Source organism: Thamnophis elegans, chromosome 15 (assembly GCF_009769535.1).
Source record: "Thamnophis elegans isolate rThaEle1 chromosome 15, rThaEle1.pri, whole genome shotgun sequence".
NCBI classification, from domain to species: Eukaryota; Metazoa; Chordata; class Lepidosauria; order Squamata; family Colubridae; genus Thamnophis; species Thamnophis elegans.
This window is the reverse complement of record NC_045555.1, coordinates 45267359-45291053: the sequence shown is the minus strand read 5'-3', so window position 1 is coordinate 45291053 and position 23695 is coordinate 45267359. Positions and strand designations below refer to the sequence as shown.

The 23695-nt window shown below is 40.1% G+C and overlaps 1 protein-coding gene across 1 annotated transcript in view; it reads right to left on the bottom strand.

Moving 5' to 3' along the window:
* Positions 1-20663, bottom strand: part of HECTD2 (HECT domain E3 ubiquitin protein ligase 2) — a 52007-nt gene extending 31344 nt beyond the window's left edge. The window contains exons 1-4 of the mRNA XM_032231496.1: positions 20020-20663; positions 7549-7678; positions 4393-4528; positions 1451-1553 (exon numbers count right to left, since the gene is read on the bottom strand). Coding sequence (XP_032087387.1) covers positions 1451-1553; positions 4393-4528; positions 7549-7678; positions 20020-20280 — 630 coding nt within the window. The 5' untranslated portion in view covers positions 20281-20663. The remainder of the gene's footprint in view (positions 1-1450; positions 1554-4392; positions 4529-7548; positions 7679-20019) is intronic.
* Between the last annotated feature and the right edge of the window lie 3032 nt (positions 20664-23695).

Sequence of the window (23695 nt, the reverse complement as noted above, 5' to 3'; positions counted from 1 at the left end):
ATTTATTTTTTTAAAAAACATTATAATTAAATGTTTTTATTCACTTAATGGAATTTTGGGCAGCAATGAGATGATACACTTAAAAACTAATATAATAAAAGTTTACATTGGAAAAACAAATGAACAACAGCGTCATAGCACCTCAATTCAGCTTTGGCCAAAGGTACGATGAAATAAAATTCCTGTGTTTGTGAAAATGTTTGAATGTATGTTGAATGTTTGAATGTTTATTTAATTTGTATGCCGCCCTACTCCCGAGGGACTCAGGGCGGCTAACAACCAAAAGGGGGGGAGGAGGGAATACAAATAGGACAACAACAGTCACAACATTTCAAGTGGGACTGGAAATTCATCAGCCCCAGGCCTGCCGGAACAACCAGGTCTTCGTGGCTTTGCGGAAAGCCTGGAGGGTGGTGAGGGTCCGGATCTCCACGGGGAGATCGTTCCAGAGGGCCGGAGCAGCCACAGAGAAGGCCCTCCCCCGGGGATTTGCCAGTCGGCACTGGCTGGCAGATGGAATTCGGAGGAGGCCTAATCTGTGGGATCTGATCGGTTTTAGGGAGGTAATTGGCAGGAGGCGGTCTCTCAAGTAAGACTGAAGAAGGGGAGTTATGTGTGTTTCTGGGAAAAATGGTTGTTCTAAACTGGTGGTAAACCAAGAACTCCTGCCATCTTGTCCATATCACATACCTCAGATGATAGAGGGGACTCCAATGGATTCTTTTTTGATCATCACTTTGGGAAGGCAGATCCCATTCTGGTAAGGCTTGCCTGATATAATCCAGTGCTGGGCCATGTAGGGCTTTAAATGTAATGATCAGCACTTTGAATTTTGCCTGGAAATCTACAGCAATCTCAAAATGGGTGTCACTCGTTACGGTGGAACTGAACAGTCAGTGCTACATTCTGCATTTTGTACCAGCTGTACAAAATTCAGGGTTGTGTCTAAAGACAGCCCCGCATAAAGCGTGTTGCAATAGTTTCACTTGACGTGTAAGTTACGGAGATGTGTAAGGTCCAGGTAGGACTGCAACTGGTGCACTTCAGAAATTGGATGACCAGTTCTGAAGTGCACCAGTTCAGGGCGACGTCCCACCAGTCAAAATTTCTACCTATTCTTTAAGCAGGAAGTCTCCCTATGTTTTTTTCTTTCTGGAGTTCATACTTTCTGGTTTTAATTTATTTACAGATACAGTTGTAGTTTTCATAATATTTACAAAATATACATTTCCAAAAAACACAAAACTTCAGTTGAGAAAATGACTGAAGCAATATAAAAATAATAAGAATATTTTTCTTTAATCTATCCATTTTCTACTTTAGTTTATTTGGTTTTAATTACATAATATTATTACTGGCGACCTATATTTTACACTATTGGTAATTACTGTTTTAAAGTCACAAACTGAAAAAAGAAAGGAAAAAGCAGTGAAAACGTAGCTGTTTTTACCTTAAATGCAGTGTTAACTTCCAGAAAAGAATCAAATGTTTTTGAATAAAAGTCATAGATTTCCTTCCAATCTCCTGTTAACTTAGCTTTTTCTATGTCATCCCTAAGAAAGTCCAAAATGCAACATGTTATAAATTAATCTCTTATTGAATTTCATATACACACACACACACACATACACACATAGACACACAATAAGTACACACACACAATAAGCCTTATGTTTATATCACATTAATACAAACAAAGCCTTAACCTCAAAGACCTGTATCCATTTTTTATTAACGCTGAATAACATACAATACTTTCCAAATAATTTGTTCAAAAACAAATGACCAGGAACAACAACAGAAGTTGATTAGCTTAGTATTAGATAGGTGAGCAAACAGAATCTGAGCATGGATTTGAAGGATTATGATCAGCAATTTTCCTGCAAGATGCATAGCCAGAAAATGGCACATTGCTTATTGTGAATGATTGCTTCTTCGTAAGTACAGGCTGCAGCAAATATTGCAGAAAGACAAGTTCACTGAGCAAAAACTAAAAAATAGTTTGTCAATGGAGTTCAAGAATCTGGAAAACTGTTCCTGTAAGATGAAATTGAACTCTTGGCTAATCTGAGAGCTTGAGATGGGGACAAAAAGAAATAAAAAACCTTTCTAAGGGTAAGAAGTAAAGATGAAGATAAATGGACATGAACGAGAGGTGGGTTCCTACCAGTTCGCAACTATTCGGTAGAACCGGTTCGTCAAATCTACCGAACCGGTTAGAAGAGGTCCCACCAGTGGACCCGGAAAGCAGGCCACACCTACAGAAGAGGTTCCAAAATTTTTTGAAACCCACCACTGACACAAACACACACACACACACGCAGACAGACAGACAGACTGACACACACAGAGAGAGAAAGGAAGAAATAAATAAAGAAAAAAAGAAAAAAGAAAGAAAAAGAGTGAGAGAGAGTTGAAAGAAAAAAAGAAGGGACAGAGAGACAAAAGGAAGGAGAGAGAGAGAGAGAGAGGGAGAGAGAGGGAGGGAGGGAGAGAGAGAGAAAGAAAACACATGGCCGGGAAGCCACTCCCACCAGGTCACATGGTTGGCAAGCCACTCCCACAAAGGAGGCCACACCTACAGAGTAGGTTCCAAAATTTTTGGAAACCCACCACTGACATGAACCAGGAAGTTATTATGAGTTACAATACCTGTGATGTGTTTTTGCAGCTGCCTAAAAATCTAGCATAAATTTGTGGCAAATGTAAGCTTTTTGTGGTTCTTAATTAAAAGAACTATAACAGATAGAGAGACGGGTTTTCAAGCCGACCAAATAAAGCTCTGTAACTGAAGCTGTCAGAGAAAGCCGTTCTTCATAAGGGAATCAAAGAAAAAAAATTTAAACAACAGTGGACCAAAAACAAGGTATGTAAATACATATTCTTCAGCCTTGAAGCTCTACAATAGTTTTTAGGCCTTTGCAGAAGACTGTAAATCTTCGGAAAAGGAATAAGTGACTAGGATGAATAGCCGCACCTTCAGTAATAGCAACTGCAAAAACCCTGAACAACAGAATGGATGCAACTATTATCTGCAAAGGACAAAGTGGAGAGAAATAATGGTTGATGATTTCCTCCTGTGAAGATTAAAAAAAAACAAAAAACAAATGTTTGGCAAGATTAACTGGCTTATGAAGCTTACTATCTTGTAGGGATGAGATTAAATAACTGACGATATTACTCCAGGTATCCACATGGGAACAATAGATGATCACTCTGCTGATATGAGTTAGCAGCCCAATGTGATTGCTAAAGGCAGATGCAATTTTGATTGTATCGACAGAAGTTTAGCTTGCAAACCACAGAAACCCAATCTAGTCTAGTGGTTAAGGCACCTGGCTGGAAAGCAGGAGATTGTGATTTCAGGTCTGCTACAGCCATGAAAGCCAGCTGAATGACTTTGGGCCAATCTAGTTTCAAGTTTATTAGAATGTGTATGCCGCCCACTCCCATAGGGACTCTGGGCGGCTCACAACAGACAAGAAACATTTAATTTTAAAAAATAGAGATAAAAATAAAAATAAAAATACAGTATTAAAATTCACGTCACCCATTCCATCTAAGCGGGGCTGGATATCAGTCAACAGCCCCAGGCCTGCCGGAACCGCCAGGTCTTGACGGCTTTACGGAAGGCCGGGAGAGTGGTAAGGGTCCGGATCTCTGCAGGTAGATCGTTCCACAAGGCCGGCGCAGCAACAGAGAAGGCCCTCCCCCAAGGGAGTCGCCAGCCGGCATTGTCCGGCTGACGGCACCCGGAGGAGGCCCAACCTGTGTGATCTTGTTGGTCGTTGGGAGGTAAGTGGCAGGAGGCGGTCTCTCAGGTAGCCAGGTCCTAAACCAAAACTCTTTCTCGTTTTGATGAAACCGGGAGGAGAAAAGTGTATTTGGTATGTTCCCCGCCTTGAATTATTTGTAAAACTAATAAAAGCAGGATACACATAAATACTTCTACTGTACAGCATTCTGTATTGGTGAATCCTTATTTTGAGTTTCTGGGCATTTGTTTTTATAAAGGATTCAGAGGAAACAAAACAGATGCAGAAGTTAAGAAGAATAAAAGGAAACTATGTCTCATGAGAATTAAGGAAACTAGATATGTTTATCCTTGAGAAAAAAATGACTTTTAAACACCTTTCTTTACCACAAGCCTTGCATGAATATGTACAGTATTTTTAAAAGCCCTCTGGGCCTAAGTGAAAAAAGTAAGCACTGGTTTAGTCAGAAATTTTATGTAATATTTTTAAAGTGAAAATAAATTACAGTAATTTCTGCGATAATTGGTCTCTTACTCACAAAGTCGTCACCAAGTAATAATAACAATAATTACCTTGAGCGGACCATACACTGATAAGTTGAACTTAGTTGTAGCAAATATGTAGCAACGTTACTTACCAAAACTCCTTCATAGGTTTTGTTTGGGTGAGACGGGAGGGTTCCAGTGGGATTGAAACTTTCATTTCTACTGGAAGTATATCCACTGAATTACGCTGCTTTTGCCTAACACCAAGGCCAAGGGACTGTTCTTTTGCTAATTTAAAAATAAAAGAGAAAAATGAAACAAAACAAAAAACAAAAATCAATATTACAATACTCGGGTAAATAGCACGTGAATGCAGCTATCCAAAATAGCGCAAACTTGAGTAAATATTATTAAGATAAATATGTATTTTAAATTGGAATTCTTATTTAAGATTTTACAACTACATTATGATGGGAAAAAAACCACATATTTCTACAAGTCATAAAAGATAATTTTTCTGCACCCATATTGAATTTGAAGAATGGCAGGAAAAAGAGGTTATAAAATTTACTTCTGAAAGATACTTATGAGAGGATGTTGCTTCTAATCCTAGCCTCTAAGTGACCTCATAATTCTTTTTCATTCCAGAACTTCTTTGAAATGGGTTTAGAACTCTGCTGGGGAAGAAAACCAGCATCTTTACATAATAAACAGTTTAAAAAGTTAATAGAGTTTTAAAAGTCAAAACAGTTCTCTGTTAAAAAGCCATTATAGGAATACCATTTAATTAAAATAATACATTCACAAATGTTCTAATAATTTTTATTGGCATTGCAGAAAGAAGACAATATGATTTAGAGTTGAGCTGCCTAGAGATCTAATTGAACTATTTATATTTAAATAAGAACTAGAAGAGAGCAATAATATGCAACTTTCCCCAATTTTAAACTAATCACAATTCCTTGTAGAATTGTTAGGAAAATTTAATTTCTGTAGAATTTGAGATTAAGCTGATTATTTAGCTCTCATTCAATTCCCAGTAAGGGCATGGCTAGCTGATGAGAGCTAAATAGCTTGAAACAGATCTATACTAGTTTCCCTTTATTTATTTATCAGCACAAATGCAACACACACACACACAAAATGTAAAAATCCATTATAGCAAAATAGAGTCTGCACAGGTAATCCTTGAATCACAATGTCAGCCTCTGCTTTGCTGCTGCTTCGGCTGCCATTGAAACGGGGAGGGAGGGCATGGTATTTGGGAGGGGTTACTAATTGTGCTGGAGGAAGGTTCTGGAGTTCTGCTGCCTGTCGGACTACGCATGCGGAGGAGGTTCCCGCCAAGGTTAACGGCACCGACATTCCATCTTGGTGATGCCTTTCGAAGTTATCTCACATCTGACACTTAGGAGAATTATGACTGGACTGTGACTGGGATGCCAAGGGGTGGGGAATGGGTTATTTTATATATCAATCGCTTCCGCGCCTAAATAATCAGTCTTCGCTTTGCTACGCTTCTAATCATTTATAATTAGTAAAAGTACACTTGATTTCTACCTATGGAGTCTCGTGGTCTTCTTTCCTAATTACTCAATGAAGAGGTGCTGACACACAAGCTATAATGGACAGGAATTTCTGTCATAAGATGTGGTTATAATTTGAGTCAAACCCAATTTTATGTTGGTAAGCAAGTCCAGATTTCCCAGTGTGCATTCTTTTCCTGAAATCAACAAAAAAAGGCTGCAAATACCACATCAGCATAGGATGCTACAATAGGTCATACATGCAAGTCAGTTGCTAGATGCCTGAATTATAATTATGTGATCATGGGGATGATGTGCTGGCCATAAATGTGAGTACATGCCATAAATCACTTTTTCCAAGGACATCGTAACTTTGAATGTTATAAATGGTCATTAATCTAGAACTACCTGTAGCTGCTAACTCTGATGATTTGATTTCTATACATTACTGACAAAAACAGCTAATGTACCTGGAAAGCTGGTAAAAATACAAGATGATTGGAAAACAGCTAACTTTAAAAAGCAGATTTTGTGTAGTGAAAACTCAACTGTCATTTTTTTTCTAATTCTCTTTACAAATAGGAAAATTGTATGTTTAATTCCAGCCATTAACTTTGTGATGAGTTTCATATATAATATTTAAATTACTTGTCACTTGTAATAAGCTTTAAGACTCACTTTTCCTCCTACATTCCTCAAGAGATTCTAAGAGAATTCATTTTACTACAAGTGCGTGGTCTTGACAGAGACAGTTTGGATGTGTGTATGGAGTAGCAATAGCACTTAAGACTTTTATACCGCTTCACAGTCTTTGCAGCCCTCTCTAAGCGGTTTACAGAGTCATCCTATTGCCCCCAACAATCCGGGTCCTCATTTTACCCACCTCGGAAGGATGGAAGACTGAGTCAACCTTGAGCCGGTGAGATTCGATCTGACGAACTGCTGGCAGCCAGTGATTAGCAGAAGCAGCCTGCAGTACTGCACTCTAACCACTGCACCACTGTGGCAGTATGTATAGGAAGGCCTAAATATTCAACCTCAAATATAGAATTCAGATCATTTCTATTCTGCAGTTAAACATAGGCATCCATATGGATGAAACATGTTTCACAATGTCATGATGCGATTTTGCTCTTTCATACTTGCTTTGATTACATTTTGCTTCACCTATTTAGCCTATGCAACTAAAGTCCCCATTTAATAAAACGTTAAATCCTTTAAAGGAGGGTATACGAAGGATAAGAATCTGAAACCACATTGTAAATGGGCTATAAAATAATAAAATAAAATACTACAAATTTCCAACATTTGGCATATTCGGATGTTTGCTTATTCATTCATAATTCTTCTTCTTATAAAGACAGATTCAATTCCAGTTATTCTTATATGTAATTTTGAAAAGACTTTCCTAAACATACTAACAATTATGAAATCTTTTTTGCAATCAAAGTTTTAGAAAATCTTTGGAAGAACAAATGCTGTCTGAAAAACATAATTAAGCAGATGGCAGGTTACTATTATTACTATTCATTAACTTACATGTGCAAACTGAATACCATCTGTATTAAAATTCATTTCAGTTATTGCATCCTATAATCCCTACTGATCTATTATAACTCTACTTACTAGAAGGTTGTTTCTTACTGTGCTGTGTGTCATGTTAATTCTTCACACAGAGAGTTCTACAAAAAGTACCGAAAGCATTGTCATAAAACAAATAAAAAGAACATCTTCAAATACCAGCTAGAAATGACTAAAAAATTAAATCTTTTATTTTCTCACCATTTTTTATATCAGTAATAACTAATTGTTCAGATGAATTTTCGTTGACAGAATCTTCTTTCTTTTGGCTGATAGTTGAAATGAAACTGTTGAAAGGAGAAAAATCATGTTTGTGTCCTCTCTCCATTCCCTGAAATTAGAAGAAGAAGAAAAAGTGCTTGACGCTGTACTTTGACAAGGTTCCAGTTCATAGAACATTACTTTTTCTTATTAGTAACACAGTGGCAATGGTTTAGAAAAAAGGTACACATTAAAAACTTCCATATTTAAAAATAACGTGACCTGACAAAAGCACGAATGTCAAAAGCGCGCCAACAAAACCGCGGCGCTAAAACCGCGATGTCAAAAGCGCGCCGACAACAGCACGCCGACAACAGCACGCCGACAACAGCGCGCCGACAGAAGCGCGATTTAAGTTAAGGTAAGGTTTAGGGTTAGGTTTAGGGTTACGTTTAGGGTTAGGTTTAGGGTTATTTTTAGGGTTAGGTTACAGCACCCTTCTGTCGGCGAGCTTCTGTCGGCGTGCTTCAGCACTCATTCGTCGGCGCGGTTTTGTCGGCGCGGTTTTGTCGGCGCGGTTTAGTCAGGCGTGCTTTTGTCGTTCGCACATTTGTGGTGGAACCTAAAAATAATACAACTTGGAATACAATACAGGAGGAGGGGATCTATATTTCATTGATGAATGAGAATTCAAATGTAAGTCAGTGCTATATATTTAATGTTGATTGATTTCAAAATGAATATGGAGCCAGGGCTCTATTGTTACTTGCCATAAATCCAAAACTAGAATGCATGATGAAGGTTGTTTTAAAGTTAATGTGAAATGGGGTGGAATGGAGACTTAATTCTAATTCTATTATTCTGAGAAATAAATGTAAACTGTTAGGAGACCTTCTCGATTGGAATGGCATATAAATTCCACTGAATGAAATGAATGATGGAAAGGCAGAGTTACACACCACCTGCCAAAAAGAGGTATACATTTTTAAACAACATTTTTCAGAGTTTCTGATAGGAAAAATAACGGAGAGACAGTAATAGGTTGCTTTGTCTGCAGCCTTTTGAATAAATGTTAAAACTGTGAAGGGTGAACACAAAGACTGTATCAATATACATTATTATTTTCACACACATTGTAACATCCATCAATACATTTATCAAATTTATCCAATTTTCCACCTCTCTCATTTCCCATACCATGTTCCCTTTGTTTCTTTACAGAATATAGAGAATAAGGAATAGAATAGAATAGAATAGAATTTTATTATTTGTATGCCGCCCTTCTCCGGGAGGACTCAGTGCAGCGAACAATTCAAGGGGGAAGAAGGGGAACATAAAAAACAAAATACAAATAATAAAAGTAAACAACAGTCGCACAACCATACATGTCGAGAGGGGAGGGAACTCATCACCCCCAGGCCTGCCGGCAAAGCCAGGTTTTGACGGCTTTTCGGAAGGCCTGGAGAGAGGTGAGGGTCCGAATCCCTGCGGGGAGTTCATTCCAGAAGGCCGGAGCTGCCACGGAGAAGGCCCTCCCCCGGGTAATAGCCAGGTGGCATTGGCTGGTAGATGGCACCCGGAGGAGGCCAACCCTGTGAGATCTAATGGGTCTGTGGGAGGTAATTGGCAGCAGGAGGTCTCTCAATGATTCCATCATATGGAACATTATACAGGTAGTCTTCAATTTACAACGGTTTAGTGGCCATTCGAGCTTACAATGGCATTGAAAAAAGTGGCTTATGATCATTTTTTTCACATTTATGACTGTTGCAACAACCCCATGGTCATGTGATTCTAATTCAGATGCTTGGCAACTGACTCATATTTATGATAGTTGCAGTATCCTGGGGTCATATGGTCACCTTTCGCAACCTTCTGACAAGCAAAGTCAATTGGCTATCCATTCTTCCCCTCTTTCCTTCCTGATCCTCAATCTTCATGGTTCCACCACAATACCGCGAAGCCCTTATCCACGGAGACATAAGCGCGAACCCTAATCCGCGCCATCCGAATCGCTAAAGCAAATGCGACCTTTACCGCTCTGACATAAGGGCAGAGGGCAAATCCGCGCCTTCCGAAGCACTCAGCACCCTAAACCCAACCCTAACCCTAACCCTAACCCTAACCCTAAAGCAAACCCCTAAACCTAATCCTAACCTTAATTTAAATCGGCTTTCTGCCGCCGCGCTGTTTTAAAGCGCCCTTCTGTTGCCGCGCTGTTGTCGCGGCGGTGATGACGCGCGGTGATGACGTCGTGGCTTTAGCGACGTGGTTTTATCACCGCTATTTTGACGAGCGCGGTTTTGTCGTGCCACAAATCTTCATAAGCATTACTCCTGATCCCTTTAGTCCTGTTGATGAGGTGTGTGTGTGTGTGTGTGTGTGTGTGTGTGTGTGTGTGTCTGTATGTTGCAAAGTTAAGGAAACATAGATGATAGTTGTATTCATATTAGAAGGACAAAGGATTGCTGGGCATGGTAAACAGATGCTATATTAAAAAGGAAAACAGTGACATGAAAATTCCTCCAAGCATTTTTCCAAGCATACTGCATTTGGCACAGTTGCCTTACGCATACAGTCTAGCTTTGTTGTGGGTCGCATTCCTTTGGTGCAAAATATAAAAAATTGTGGAGATGTAAGTATCACATTTTTCAGAGTATAAGACGTTCCGGAGTATAAGATGCACCTTAGTTTTGGGGGAGGAAAATAAGGAAAGAAAATTCTGCCTCTGCCTACCAGCACCCATCAGTATTCATCTGGCTAGCATATGCAGGCCACTTCAGCTGACTGTTATCTGCAGTTCAGTGGTTCAAATCTCACTGGCTCAAGGTTGACTCAGCCTTCCATCCTTCTGAGGTGGGTAAAATGAGGACCCGGATTGTTGTTGGGGGCAATATGCTGACTCTGTAAACCGCTTAGAGAGGGCTGAAAGCCCTGTGAAGCGGTATATAAGTCTAACTGCTATTGCTATACAGGTAGTTCTCAACATATGACAGTAATGGAACTTGCCCATTACCGTTTTATGTTGTAACGGTTGTAAAACAAGTCATATGACCCATTTGATTGTACAACCTTTTTTTGTGGTTATTGGGTGAATCATCATGGCCATTAAGTGAACCATTGGTTTGTTTGGTATTGCTGAAAACCGGAAGAAAGAAGTATTGGTTTTTGGCAAAACTATTGTAAAGCATGATCATGTAACTGTGGGACACAGCCAATGACAGTTTAAGTCATAATGAATGAACTACAAGTGTCCAGACTTATGCGATCACCTTTTGTGACTTTCTGACAAGCAAGTTCCATGGGGAATCCAAATTAACTAACAACTGTGTTACTAACTTAACAACTGCAATGATTCACTTAGCACCTGCATAAAAAAAATGTTAACAATGGTTTATTGAATAAGCCACATTTTACTTATGTCAAGAACCGAGGTCGCGCAGTGGTTAGGGTGCTGTACTGCAGGCCACTTCAGCTGACTGTTATCTGCAGTTCAGCAGTTCTAATCTCACCGGCTCAAGGTTGACTCAGCCTTCCATCCTTCCGAGGTGGGTGAAATGAGGACCCAGACTGTGGGGGCGATATGCTGACTCTGTAAACCGCTTAGAGAGGGCTGAAAGCCCTATGAAGCGGTATATAAGTCTAACTGCTATTGCTATTGCTACTGGCTTCACATACTGCACTATGTTAAAAACTACAGTTTGGGAACCCCAATGACTAGCCAAAACATAATAAGGCATTACGTATATAAATATGTAATATAAAGTTTAATATGAAACCATTCAGACACTCTTAACAAGGGATTTTCAAACTTTACTATATGTGGAACTCGAGGAATACATGAAAATGTAAGAGAATCTAAAATGTCACTTAAACACAACTAAACTATAGAGCTTTTCTTCCCATTCAGGGCGTTCTGGATTCCACATCCTGAAAAAGTTTAAAAATTCCTAGTACTCTGAACATTGGCATAATTAAATTGAGATAGAAAATTCATTGACCCAGCCCTAGGAAGACATGAATTCCTAGGGCAAGGAAGTACTATTTTTATAACAAATGATAAGTTTAAATGATCAAAAGCTATATCTAAGTATTGTATAAATACACCTAATAAAGTAAAATAAAATGCAGACATTCGTGGCACAAAAACCTACATTATAAAAACATTTAATAGTTTTATTAACATTTATTTTTATTTTTATTTATATAACAGGTTTTGATTTTTCTAGTTATAGTATGGACAATTTTAACTCCTAAGCCACTAAAAACTTTGATTTGGTTATCTTTACTGCCCCAAATATGGCAAAAATTACCTTGAGCAAGAATTAACTTGAGTAAGGTCTAGAAATCTCCCCTTAGAGAACTTAAATCTGAGATTCACTGAGAACTATAGCACAACACTCCACACTGTTCCTGTGGTCCAGGGGTGGGTTTCTCGCCCTGTTCCAACCGGTTCGGTTGGAACGGGGCCGGCGGCGTCCTCGTGCACGCGCGTGGTGCACGCATGCGTACTAGCATCTGCGCGACGCTCCAGCTGCTCCTGGACGATCGCGCAGGTGCTGTATGCGTCCTGCGCATGCATGGAAGCGCAGAACTCATCAAAACTGGGTAAGGACCGCGGGCAGGCGGGCGCGCCCTTCGCCGTTCCCGGAAGTTACTTACTTCTGGGTTCGGCGACCAACCGGTTCGCAGGGACCGCCGCGAACCGGTTGAAACCCACCCCTGCTCTGGTCCCATACAAGCCTACAGGTAGTCCTTGACCTACGATTGGTCACTTAGTGACCATTTGAAGTTATGATGAATCTCTCCTGTGCTACTTATTACACGGTTCTGAAGTACCAAAGGTTGCTCCCTGCAACAGTCAGGTGACCACATGCTAAACTCTTGGCACTGTTCCTGCGTCTACAGTTGTTCGCAGCATCCAGCATTTACATGACAATATTTTACAACATTATTGTCGAGAACTTTTTGCAGTTTTGGGCAAAAATGACTCATAGTAAACAATGGACATGACTTTATGACTACAATGTTTGTTTTACCACCAGAAAGTCATTTTTTTATTACCATGGTATTCACTTAATGACTTCCACAAAAAAAGGTTGTAAAATCAGATCAATCACGGTGTGACCCCCTTTGTGACTGTGATGACTTACGACTGTAATGGACTGTAATGGACATGTATCATACTTGTTTGAGCTAGTACTCCCACTTGCAGAATGCCAAGGTAGCGGAGTGAATATTTTTCCATTTTTAGAATTTTAGAAATTATTTGAAGTAAATGAGATGCGATACTTCCTTTTTTTATATTTGTTTAATATGTTTTATAAGCATTGACGCTTGTTACCAAAATATCATTGTGTTCTTGAATCTCCATCTGTTCCTCTCCCTGGATACGCTAAGGCATTTATTTAACATAGTTGTAATTTTTTACACATTTTATGGTTTTTGCTTTTGATAATTCTACTCAAACCATTCAAGAAAATAAGTTTAGTATGGATGAGTATTTCAACAGACTTCTCTTAAAATTGGTGTGTCGTATCTCTTCATGTTACAAATATATTTCTGAGCATTTACCAAAGAAGTGACTACTGACTTGATATACGATTTGCAAAATGAAAAGCGGTATAAAAATTGAAATATGCATTGAATCAAATTGATGGCATTTAAATAAGAAGTCTGTCCAATACAGATAGTCCTTGACTTACAAACACAGTTGGAGCCAGATCTTCAATCACTAAGCAATTGTTAAGTGAGTCGTCACATCTGACTTTACCACAATTTTTACTGTGGTCATTAAATGAATCCAACTTCCCCCACTGACTTTACTTGTCAGAAATCAGCTGGGAAAACCAGGAATTGCCATCACATGACCACAGGATTCTGCAAGTGGTGTAAATGAGAACCCAAATTGTGATTATGTGGTTCTGGAGGTGGTGCAAGTCGTAAATTTGAGGACAGATCACAAGTTTTTCAACACCGTCTGTCAGCCTCTGCTTTGCTGCTGCTTCGGCTGCCATTGAAACGGGGAGGGAGGGCATGGTATTTGGGAGGGGTTACTAATTGTGCTGGAGGAAGATTCTGGAGTTCTGCTGCCTGTCGGACTACGCATGCAGAGGAGGTTCCTGCCAAGGCTAACGGCACCGACATTCCATCTTGGTGATGCCTTTCGAAGTTATCTCACACCTGACACTTAGGAGAATTATGATTGGACTGTAACTGGGATGCCAAGGGGTGGGGAATGGGTTATTTTATATATCAATCGCTTTCGCGCCTAAATAATCAGTCTTCGCTTTGCTACGCTTCTAATCATTTATAATTAGTAAAAGTACACTTGATTTCTACCTATGGAGTCTCGTGGTCTTCTTTCCTAATTACTCAATGAAGAGGTGCTGACACCGTCATAACTTCAAACCAGCATTAAATAAATGATTGCTATCAAATATACACTATTAGTTTCTGATATTGGTAAAACACTATTTTTGTCTAAATAAGGCAGAGAATGGACTCACAGAGGAAATTATTTCCTTGCTTTCCTTTTTTTACTATTGGAGGGAAGGTTAATCTGGAATCTTTTCATGTGCAAAAATGCTAGGATAGGATTGAAGATGTTGCATTACTACTATTACTACTATTATCACTGCCATGGTTATTTCTATTATTCTGATCAGTCTGGCCTTATTAGGTTTAGGTTTATTCGATTTATATGCCGCCCTTCTCCCAAGGACTCAGGGCGGCGTACAACATTAAAAGAAACATATAATACAAAAGTTAAGAAGAAATTAAACAGGATATCCCAAACCCAATTAAAATTGACAATGACACATTTTTTAAAAAAGAATTCAAATTCAAATTAGCAGTAATCAATAATTTGATTTGTTTTGTTCAGGCCAGGCTGGCTTGCTGGAAAAGCCAACTTTTTAGGGCGCATCGGAAGGACCGGAGGTCGGGGATTATACAAAGTTCCGGGGGCATCTCATTCCAGAGGGAAGGCGCTCCCACAGAGAAGGCTCTCCCCCTGGGGGTCACTAGGCAACACTGTCTGGCCGACAGCACCCTGAGGAGGCCGACTCTGTAGGATCGCACTGGACGATGGGAGGCTACCGGTGGCAGTAGGTGGTCTCGCAGGTACCCTGGGCCTAAGCCATGGAGCGCTTTAAAGGTCATAATTAATACCTTGAATCGCACCCGGAAGATAACCGGCAACCAGTGCAGGCCACCTAAAAGGGGTGTAACATGGGAGTACCTGGGTGCCCCCATGACAACCCACGCAGCCGCATTCTGGACCAGTTGAAGCTTGCCATCACCTCTAGTAGGTGCATTCTGCCACAATATTTAACTAGAACAACCCTACCATAACTATTAATTGCATTCCTATCAAAAGCCATGTAGCCATTTCTCTGATGTAGTGAAGAGAAAAATAAACAATTTTTGTTTGCTAATTTATTACCTTTTCTAACCAATAGGCACATTTCCCTTCAAAATTAAATTATTTAAATGAAATCTGGCTTTCTTAGTGAAAACAGAGCTGGCTGATTCTTCATAATGTTAATGAACAATACTATCAGCTTTGATGGGACCCTTTTCTTTCATAATTTTTCATATGCTGGAGCGCTGAATTAATAGTTTAGATAGAATATACCTCCCATTCCAGTCTCTTAGATCTGGCCTATAGTTTACTAACCAGAAAGTTTTCTAATCAAACATGCTTGTGTAGGGATAAGCACCTATCTGAAATTGTTGAAATCCCATGATATTGAAGCAAATACTGTAAATGAAGTACCATATATGTAATGCTGCATTTCAATATATCAATAGTGACTACCAAAAGAATATGGAAAAATACATAATGTAGTGTAACAAATGTCTCCCATGAACTGATCTTGATGTCTTTTCAAAGCTGGCCCTTAGAATTTTACATTTTTTACATGTATTTTAGGTTTATTGGTTTCTGTTAGTCTTTGATATTTGATTTTCATACTGGAATTTGGAATGGCGCAACTAACTTTATCACTGAATTAGTTATATATCAACCGTATTATCTCAACACGAATTATACTTTAATGTTATTAAAAGTTTTAACAAGAAAAATAAGCCTAATAAAAAGTAATATAGAATAAGAAAAGAAAAGAAAAAAGACAGTATTTAGAAAATCTATACTTTTGTCTACATTTTTTTTTATTCAGGAATTTTCTAAACACAGTATAATTGATTTAGTATTAGTTAGAAATATTAGTTCATCTGAGGATGTTCAGTATTTGATAAAATAATAACTAGTGATTCTCTTTCTCTGCTGCCTTTACAGATAGCAAACTGAGTATTTTTCTGGGAGAAAGGCTTAAAGTAAAAAGCAGTTCACATACAAATCTAGAAAAAAGGAAGATAGTTGTTTTAAATATTCAACCTCACACATGAACTAATATAGCCATTAAAATATAGCGGGGTTTTTTTTCCTTTTATTTCTGTGCTAGTTGGAACTGGCAAATAGAGTTTGCAAATACATCATGCATGTTCAAAATGCCTTTCTACCTTCCATCTGTTATAAAGAAACTACTTGTTCTTAGTAATATAGCACCACATTAAATTACTGATAATTGAAGGGCTTTTCCATTATGCTATGCCTGTAATATTCAGTACAGTGAATATGAGGGACTATGACACTGTTAGTGAAGATCTCTACTTGATAATTTCATCTTCTTAAGTGTTTTTTTAATCATTTAACATAGAATACAGAATGAATGCTTTTCCTCACTATAGTATAAATGTTTTTTTTTTCACTGTGGAGATGCTTATGCAATCTTTTTAAAAAAGTAACAGTAAGTACCTTTCTTCCTTCCATCTGTAACAATGTTCCTTGTACATCATTGCTTGTTTTCCATTTTTTGTATCCTAAATGTAGATTTTTGAAGCCTATGTATTCAATAGTATATGTATGTATGTGTGTGTGTATGTATGTGTGTGTATGTATGTATGTATATGTGTGTATGTATGTATGTATGTATGTGTGTGTGTGTGTGTGTGTGTGTGTGTATATATATTATATATATTAGATTTCATTAGTTCAAATCCCAGTAAGGGTATGGCTAGCTGATGAGAGCTAAATAGCTTGAAATAGATCTATACTAGTCTCCCTTTATTTATTTATCAGTACAAATAAAAAAACACTATATATATATTTCCCTTTCTGTTTCTGTTATATACCATAATCAAGACAGTGTGCACTAAAATGTGGCAGGGATGCCATAAATGTCCAACGGATCTTTTACATCATAACTAACAGAGATTTGTGGATTATCAGTTTAAATAATAAGCAAACAGTTCCAATTCCTCATTCTTTTCATAAAAGTTACTCTTAAAATCTGACCATATAAAAATAAAAGTTATTTAAATTAATCTGAAGGAGCAAATGCAGCTGAGAAATTAAAGTCATATGATAAGATTACTTTAATTACATCAATTAAATTAAAACATTTTTAATTACAGATGTATACCATATGTGTTTGTAACTATCCTGCCCTGATATGATAAGTGTTCAAAATACAATTTGCCCCTAGATTCATTCAAGTTATAGGGAAACCCCTGGATTCCCTTTCCCATACATTTCTTACTATAATTCTTAATTTTGTTAACAATTTTTCAGTTATGGTTCAAAAGGTAGCACAGATGCTTGGCATCAGAGCAGCAGTTGTGGAGATGGAACGAAGTAACCTGGACCTCTATTCCTTTTCAAAATAAGAGCTATAATGGTTTACTGACATTTTCCAAGGGAAAATACAACTGCAAATCATGTTAAGCAGGAAAAATGCTCTTCTAAATCCAAGCCTCAGTGAGCAGCAAACAGTTATTATTCTGAGGAACTGCTGAGCAGTTGCCTCACTGATAATTTGAATACTTCCTATTTCTTCTCAGAATAATTCAGATGGAAGTGGAAATAGGTGGGAATTAATAATGTACCCCTCCAATTTTCTATTTCGGCTGTAGCTTTTTTTTTGTAAGAAAGGAGATAGTTGGGCAAGAGACTGGTTGATTTGGAGAAATTATTTTTAAAAATGCAGGCTAGAAATCAGAACAAGTGATTATGGTGGAAAATAACCGCCCATGTTCAACTTTTTTTAGCGCAGTAATAATTCCCCTGCTGTTTTTCATGACAGGCATGAATCTTCCCATGGGAAGTAAACAAATACACTATCAAACTAACACATGATGCAACACACAGTAGTTCCAGAAGCTAGTTTCCTATTCTTGCATGACCTTCTGCGGTCTGCATTAAAAGAACAAAAAGCAAGTTCGGAAAGGATACTGATTTGTTAATGGGCTAGATTAATTTTGAAGGAAGCAACGTGGGATATTATAAACTGATTATTTTTAACACCATAATAGTAGCGAACTATCACTAGCCTGGCACTTGCTATGGTGACTTGCAGATGACAGTTCTCAACTCACAAATCTGGAAGACACCAGGTTGCAAAAGAAGACATAAATTATAAGTTATTTATGCAAATATTTGTTTCATAGCAGTCTTCCATGTTTGGTGCCATAAACTAATTTAGATAAACCTGTGGAATTGGGTTACATTTGTTTGTTGGGGAAGTGATGGGAATCATGGTGTGCTCTGCATCAGGAATAAACGGGTGCCTATTTAATATCCAAGACTTGTTTAGCAGTTTTGATGGTTAAGTAGGTTTTTGAAGTATTCCTGCAATTTACCTCTCACTCCAACCCTTCTACATAACTTTTCCTTGATATTTATCCATGGGAGGGGGGAAAAAAAGAATGAATAGGAGAAATCCACATAAATGGATAAGAGGTAATCACAAGAGGTAATCCACAACCTTTAAAAAAATGAATGTGATGGAAGACTTCGTTTCTAATGTCAGCTGAAGGGACTGGAAAACTTAAGGCAAGAGACCAGGAGATCCAAATCTCAGGAAGGACTCAACTCTCTGCCCAACTTGGCCCCATCCACTTGTCAGGAAAAAAAACCCCATTTCCTTCCCAGCAGTATAGCCACTTTATGGGTGAATATGATATCATACGTGATTCACGGCAAGGTTTAATAAACATACTTTTAGGTTCAATCCTCCAAACCCCCATAAACTTGTGGAATCGGATTACATTTGTTTGTTGGGGAAGTGATGGGAAACGTTGTATGCTCTGCATCAGGAATAAACGGATGGGAATCATGGTGTGCTCTGCATCAGGAATAAACGGGTGCCTATTTAATATCCAAGACTTGTTTAGCAGTTTTGATGGTTAAGTAGGTTTTTGAAGTATTCCTGCAATTTACCTCCCACTCCAACCCTTCTACATAACTTTTCCTTGATATTTATCCATGGGAGGGGGGGGGGAAAGAATGAATAGGAGAAATCCACATAAATATCACAAGAGGTACTCAAGCTAGCCTAATCCACAACCTTTTAAAAAATAAATGTGATGGAAGACTTTGTTTCTAATGTCAGCTGAAGGGACTGGAAAACTTAAGGCAAGAGACCAGGAGATCCAAATCTCAGGAAGGACTCAACTCTCTGCCAAGCGAAAGCCCCAACTTGGCTCCATCCCCCTTGTCAGGAAAAACAACCCCATTTCCTTCCCAGTAGTATAGCCACTTTATGAGTGAATATGTTATCATACTCAATTCACGGCAAGGTTTAATAAACATACTTTTAGGTTCAATCCCCCAAACCCCCATAAACTTGTGGAATCGGGTTACATTTGTTTGTTGGAGAAGTGATGGGAATCATTGTGTGCTCTGCATCAGGAATAAACGGATGGGAATCATGGTGTGCTCTGCATCAGGAATAAACGGGTGCCTATTTAATATCCAAGACTTGTTTAGCAGTTTTGATGGTTAAGTAGGTTTTTGAAGTATTCCTGCAACTTACCTTGTACCCCCCCCCCCCACTTGGATTGTAAGCCGCCCTGAGTCCCGTCGGGGAAAAGGGCGGCATAGAAATATAATCAATCAATCAATCAAACCTCTCACTCCAACCCTTCTACATAACTTTTCCTTGATATTTATCCATGGCGGGGAGGGGGGGAGAATGAATAGGAGAAATCCACATAAATATCACAAGCGGTAATCAAGCTAGCCTAATCAACAACCTTTAAAAAAATGAATGTGATGGAAGACTTCCTTTCTAATGTCAACTGGAAAACTTAAGGCAAGAGACCAGGAGATCCAAATCTCAGGAAGGACTCAACTCTCTGCCAAGCAAAAGACCCAACTTGGCTCCATCCCCCTTGTCAGGAAAAACAACCCCATTTCCCTCCCAGTAGTATAGCCACTTTATGGGTGAATATGATATCATACTGGATTCACGGCAAGGTTTAATAAAGATACTTTTAGGTTCAATCCCCCAAATGCCCTTAAACAGGATAATTCCCTCCACCACCACCACCCCTCATCAAATAATGGGACATAAAGAGGGAAGCCTCCTATTCCGGTCCCTTCGTGGTGCAGGGGCTGATGCTTACCCCAGAAGCCGACCTCGACTCAGGCAGGGGGGGAAGCAGTTCCTCGCCTTCTCCCACTCCGAGCTTCCCTTCTTCTTCTTTCTCCTCCTCCTCCGCAACTGCTACCCCTTCTTCCGGCAGCCGGGATCCCTTCGCCTCCTCCGCCGGCGGGGGATCCGCGCTCCCCACTTTGACGTCGCAACCCAGCATGAGGCGTTTGTCGCCCACCGCGGGCAGGGGATCCGAAGCGGCGGCGGTTGGCGGCGGGTTGGGAAGCTCCATGGTTCCCTTCTGGTTTCTTCCCCTCACGGCTTCTCTCTCTCTCTCTCTCTCCTCAGCCGGCTCTGGGGCTGCCTGCCATCCTCTCCCTCGCTCCGGCACCGTCTCTGCTCAGCTCGCCTCCGCCTCCCTCAGCCGCGGTTACCTCAGGAAGGCGGTTACCTCAGGCAACCCTTCCGCGCTCGCCCTGAGGCGGCGGCCACTGGAGTGGGGCTTTAACGCCCCCTCACTTATTCTTCCCCGCCCCGCCAAAAGCGCCCGAGTGGAGGACGCCGCCGCTCCGTCCCAACCGCCCCGGAGATGCCCTCAGCGCCTCGCTCTCTCTCTTCTCCTCAGTCTGAAGCGCTCCCTGCCCTGAGGGGAGGCGGCCGCGGTCAAGCAGCGGAGGGACGTGGCAGCGGCGGGGAGCGCTTGCCGCCCTCTCTCATTGCTTCCCCCGCCGGGCGGTGAGGGAAGAGGAGGAGGAGGAGGACCCGCCAGCCGAATTGCCAGGCTGCGGCGGTTCCTCTCACCCGCGTCCGTCCCCGCTTCAACGGGCTTCCAAAACCCAGCCCGCCATGTTGTTCTGTGAGGCAAAGAGTGCCGGCGAGAAAGGCGTGAGGGAAAGAGTCGCCCCCGTGTTGTCGGGGAGGCTTCCCGAGCTGGAGCCAGAGGAAGGGAGCTCTCGTTACGCAACTGCCGCAATTCAGGGGTTATTATTATTATTTTTTATTTGAATGGCACCGTTTGACGTCACGCGGAGCGAAGGCGGGCGGCAGGTTGCTAGTTCCAGCAGGGAGGATTGCGCGCGGTTCCTCAGCTGAGGTGAAACCTAAATAAGGTCACCAGTTATCCTTCTGCCTTTTCTCTTCTTCTTTCTTTATCCTCTCCCCATAGGTTTTAATAGGGGACCTGCTTTGGCTTCGTGACCCGACAATTGCACGATAGACATATGCGCGATGACTAAAATGCGACGTCAAAATCGCGCCTACAAATTCGCGATGACAAATTCACGATGACAAAATCGTGACGACAAATTCACGATGACAAAATCGTGACGACAAATTCACGATGACAAAATCGTGACGACAAATTCACGATGACAAAATCGTGACGACAAATTCACGATGACAAAATCGTGACGACAAATTTGCGACGTCAAAATCGTGACGACAAATTCACGACGACAAAATCGTGACGACAAATTCGCGTCGACAAAAGCGCGATGACAAGCACAATAACATCGAAATTTTTTTAGGGTTAGGGTTATAACGTACGTATACGCGTCCCACTATGTTAAAGGCCCAGCACACGCACTGGGCTGTCTATAGTTTGTTGATGACGCGATTTTGTCGTCGCGCATTTGTCGCCGCGCTATTGTCGAAAACCAATTAGCGATTTTGATGGCGCTCATTTGTCCGTCGGCGGTTTTGTCGGCGTGCATATGTCTCTGGCGCATGTGTCGGTGAACCCTTTGGCTTTGCATGAACGAGGGCTGCGGAAATCCGGACGACCGCCAGAGGACTGCAACAAATTGAAGAGTTGTGCGTGGCTTTGCGATCACCTGGTGGTCCCCTTTCGGATCTGACCGTCCCATTGAATATGGTTTATTGGAGCGGTTCCATTAAAAAAAAGGCTGATGAATGTACTTTTATTATTTGTGTATACAGCACATATCTTTGAGACCTCTTATGGAAGTATATAAATATTTTAATTGGGTTTTATATTGTTCACTTACAGGAAAACGCTTAAAATGGCAAATACTGTAGCACGTTTTTAATTTTAGCACATCTTACAAAGTTACCAAATGCGTTGTCTTCGTAAGGAGTGCAGTTTCACCTCAAATCCAATAGCTGTGCTATGCAGTTAATAGAAGTAAACTTTTATTGTCTTAATAACTTAGACTTTTTACGCTATAAGGATTTTTAAAAATTGTCACGATATGAGAAAGGAAAAAGTTAAGACAAAAGGTTAAGGAAGAATGAAGCCAAAAGCGCAGAAAGAAGTAGAAATATAAATAAATTATTTCCAATTTTCTTTTATAAGTTATAAGTATAAATTTAAATTGACTTCTTATTCTAAGATTACAACATTGCTTTTATTTTTGCTGTTGTCTACTATTTTTCTAATCAACCCCCTAAATCAAATTTCATTTTTTTTCTGTCTCAAAAAAAAAGTCCAACAGGCATTAAAATAAAGTAATGTGCTTCGTATTGTAGGAAGTTAAAACCCACCCTTCTGCTAGAAACATGAAATATCCTGGGAAATATTGAAAAGGCTGGATATTATATTTCCCTGGATTAGAAATGGAGAAACATGTTGTTAGGCAGGAAGCAGACTCACTCTGAATAGCCCCCACCTTTGTCAATGGGCCATTAAAAAGCCTGGGCCAGTCTATTCTACATAACAAACATGGACTCACAGCCCACAGAGTTGCCCCTGCGTGGCCCTATGGGAGACTGATAACCAATCAAAATATAAGATCAAAGGCCAGAGAGGGTATAAAACAGTAACTTTCAGCATCTCACTCTCTTTTTCTTCTTCACCCAACATCTGGAAGCATGTGACCCCCCTTTTCTGTTCAGGAGCGCAAACCATGTGATCCTGTTCACCATTAAATCACCTTTCCAAGCAGCCTCCATGTTTCCAGTGTCTTTTTTGCCCACTTGGAACTGAACCAAGAAGGACATTTCTTACAACAGTAAAATCAAAATTATCAATTTCACCATCTGAGCAAGTTCTGTCTTCAGAAACCACTCTTCTATTGTGGGTATTGTCAAATCTTTCCACCGATGTGCATATAAAAGTCTTGTTGCTGTTATCATATATAAAAACAAAGTTCTATAACTTTTCTCCAGCTTTTTTTTACTGAGGCTCAAAACAACATCTGTGGCTTGCATATTAATCTTGAAGTTCTTCTGAATAAATCCCAAAGGTGCTTTTTCAAGAGGCAACTGAACTTTCTGGTTTTTCTTTGAAGACATTTCGCGTCTTATCCAAGAAGCTTCTTCCGCTCTGACTGGATAGTGGGGAATGGAAAAAATACTGTATTTTGTACAACAGTAATAGCAATAGCAATAGCAATAGCAGTTAGACTTATATACCGCTTCATAGGGCTTTCAGCCCTCTCTAAGCGGTTTACAGAGTCAGCATATCCGCCCCCACAGTCTGGGTCCTCATTTCAGCCACCTCGGAAGGATGGAAGGCTGAGTCAACCCTGAGCTGGTGAGATTTGAACAGCCGAACTGCAGCTAACTGTCAGCTGAAGTAGCCTGCAGTGCTGCACTCTAACCACTGCGCCACCTCGGCTCTCAATACATTTCCCATCATCCGGTCGGAGCTGAAGAAGCTTCTTGGATAAGAAGCAAAACATCTTCCAAGAAAAAACAAAGTCCTTTTGCCTCTTGAAAAAGCATCTTTGGGACAACCATGACCCGGA